At 44.9% G+C, this 1,857-nt stretch overlaps 1 protein-coding gene across 1 annotated transcript in view; it reads left to right on the top strand.

Moving 5' to 3' along the window:
• The first annotated feature begins 866 nt into the window (after positions 1 to 866).
• LOC103744699 (killer cell immunoglobulin-like receptor 2DS4) overlaps positions 867 to 1,857 on the top strand; it is an 18,147-nt gene continuing 17,156 nt past the window's right edge. Inside the window, exons 1-2 of the mRNA XM_029570122.1 lie at positions 867 to 900; positions 1,129 to 1,164. Of these exons, the coding sequence (XP_029425982.1) occupies positions 867 to 900; positions 1,129 to 1,164 (70 nt within the window). The remainder of the gene's footprint in view (positions 901 to 1,128; positions 1,165 to 1,857) is intronic.

Here is a 1,857-nt window from a genome sequence, read left to right as displayed (position 1 = left end):
GGAGGGAGGGAGGAGAAAGAATTGGAGCCTGGCATACTGGGTACACCTTTAATCCCAGCACTCCAGAGGCAGAATCAAGCCAGTCTCTGGAGAGCAACACCAGCCTGGTCAATATGGTGAGTTTCAGGCCAGCTGGGGCTGCAGGGAGACCCTGTCTCAAAAACCAAACAAACAAGCAAAAAAAAATGAACTGGAATTTTATTATTTTAAATAACTACACCATCAGTCAGCTAAGAAATTATAACCTAATGCTAGATCAATACAAGCATGTTCTAGTTTGCTTTTTATTGCTGTGATAAAACACTAACCAAACAAACTTGTTCATTTTAGCTTACAACTCCATTGATTAGCTATCAAGAAAATGCCCCCATGGACATGTCCACAGACTAATCTGATGGGGGAAATTCCTCTGCTGAGGTTCCTGTCCCCCAGATGATTCTAGTTTGTGTCAATTTGAAAAGAAATTATCCAGAACACAGCACAGAAAATAATTTTGATTGACACATTAGGGTTGCTGTTATACTAGCAACACTATTCCTTTGATATTTTATATAGAATGCATGAAGAACAACTGACTCTCAGATTAAATACAACAATATATCAAACATTTTAGTGCAGTTACCAAACTTCATCATTTTTAATGAAAGGAAATTGGGTCCAAAATGTCATCCAGATGTAGTGATGTTGTGGATGCAAGGGCCAAAGTCTGAACAGCTTCCAGGAAGCCATGTCCCTCTAAGGCCATGGTATAAAGGGACCTCTCTGTTAGTTGGCTTCACGTGCTGTGGTCATGTAGGTGAGCTGGGGGCCTCAGACATCCTGTGTGCTTTGCTGGGGCTCTGTCTCCTGTCAGCTCAAGCAGCACCATGCTACTGACACTCCTCAGCCTGGTATGTCCTGGTGAGTCCTGCTGGGAATGAAGGGTGTGGGACACAAGGGTGGAAATATCAGCTTGGGAATCAGGCTCAGCACACAGCCAGTCACCCAGATTCCACAGAGGACTGCACACTGTGAGCTCAGCTCTCTTCGCCCACCAGACTCTGGCTGCGGAAACTCACAGCCTGACAGGGGCAGAAGAGACTGACTTTGTAAAGATATGGATCATCTAACAGGAGCCTTTCTTTCCAGGGTTCTTTCTAGTCCAGAGGACCTGGGCGCAAGTGGGTGAGTCTATCCCTAAACCTTGAGTTACCATCTGCCCCAAATAGATGGGTTTTATTCTAACAAGAGGCCAGACAGCACAGGGCTTGGGCTGGTGGCTGGACCGTGGGGAGCTTTGTGGGTGAGTCTTGTGAACTAGAAAGCAGGAATTCTGGAAACCTGTCTTTCAGTTCTGTCCCAGATTCTCACAGACACTCTGGTTAAGTCAAGCACTAAGCTTGACTGGATAGAAATAAATAAATAAAAACCTCTCATTCATAGTTCAAGAACTATTGGAAATTGATGGCTGCTGGCAGAGGGAGAGTCAGTGGATGGTAACACACCCATAAGGATAAGGATAGCACAAACAAGGCTCGATAGGTTTAAAAAAAAGAGGACACAAATTTGGATGGCGGGAAAGGTGGAGTGGACCAGGGAGATTTGGGGAGGAAGGGTAAATATAATCAAAATACATTGTATGAAGGTAGGTGGGCAACAAGCCCCAGCCCTAGCTAAGGATCTATTGGCAATTGATAGCTACTTGAAAAGGGAGTCAGTTTTCTTTAAGGGTATGAGGCCTGGTAGGTTGACCACACCCCAAAGGATAGACCCATGCCCCAAAGGATTTGGGGGACAGGAATTAGACTTGATAGGCCATAAACAAAGGAAAATAAGAGTGGACATGACATTGGGAGATAGCAGGCTGGAGGTAGAGAA

This window comes from Nannospalax galili, unplaced genomic scaffold (assembly GCF_000622305.1).
Source record: "Nannospalax galili isolate Female #2095 unplaced genomic scaffold, S.galili_v1.0 scaffold1123, whole genome shotgun sequence".
NCBI classification, from domain to species: Eukaryota; Metazoa; Chordata; class Mammalia; order Rodentia; family Spalacidae; genus Nannospalax; species Nannospalax galili.
The sequence above is the reverse complement of the archived record's forward strand: the minus strand, read 5'-3'. Positions and strand labels throughout refer to the sequence as shown.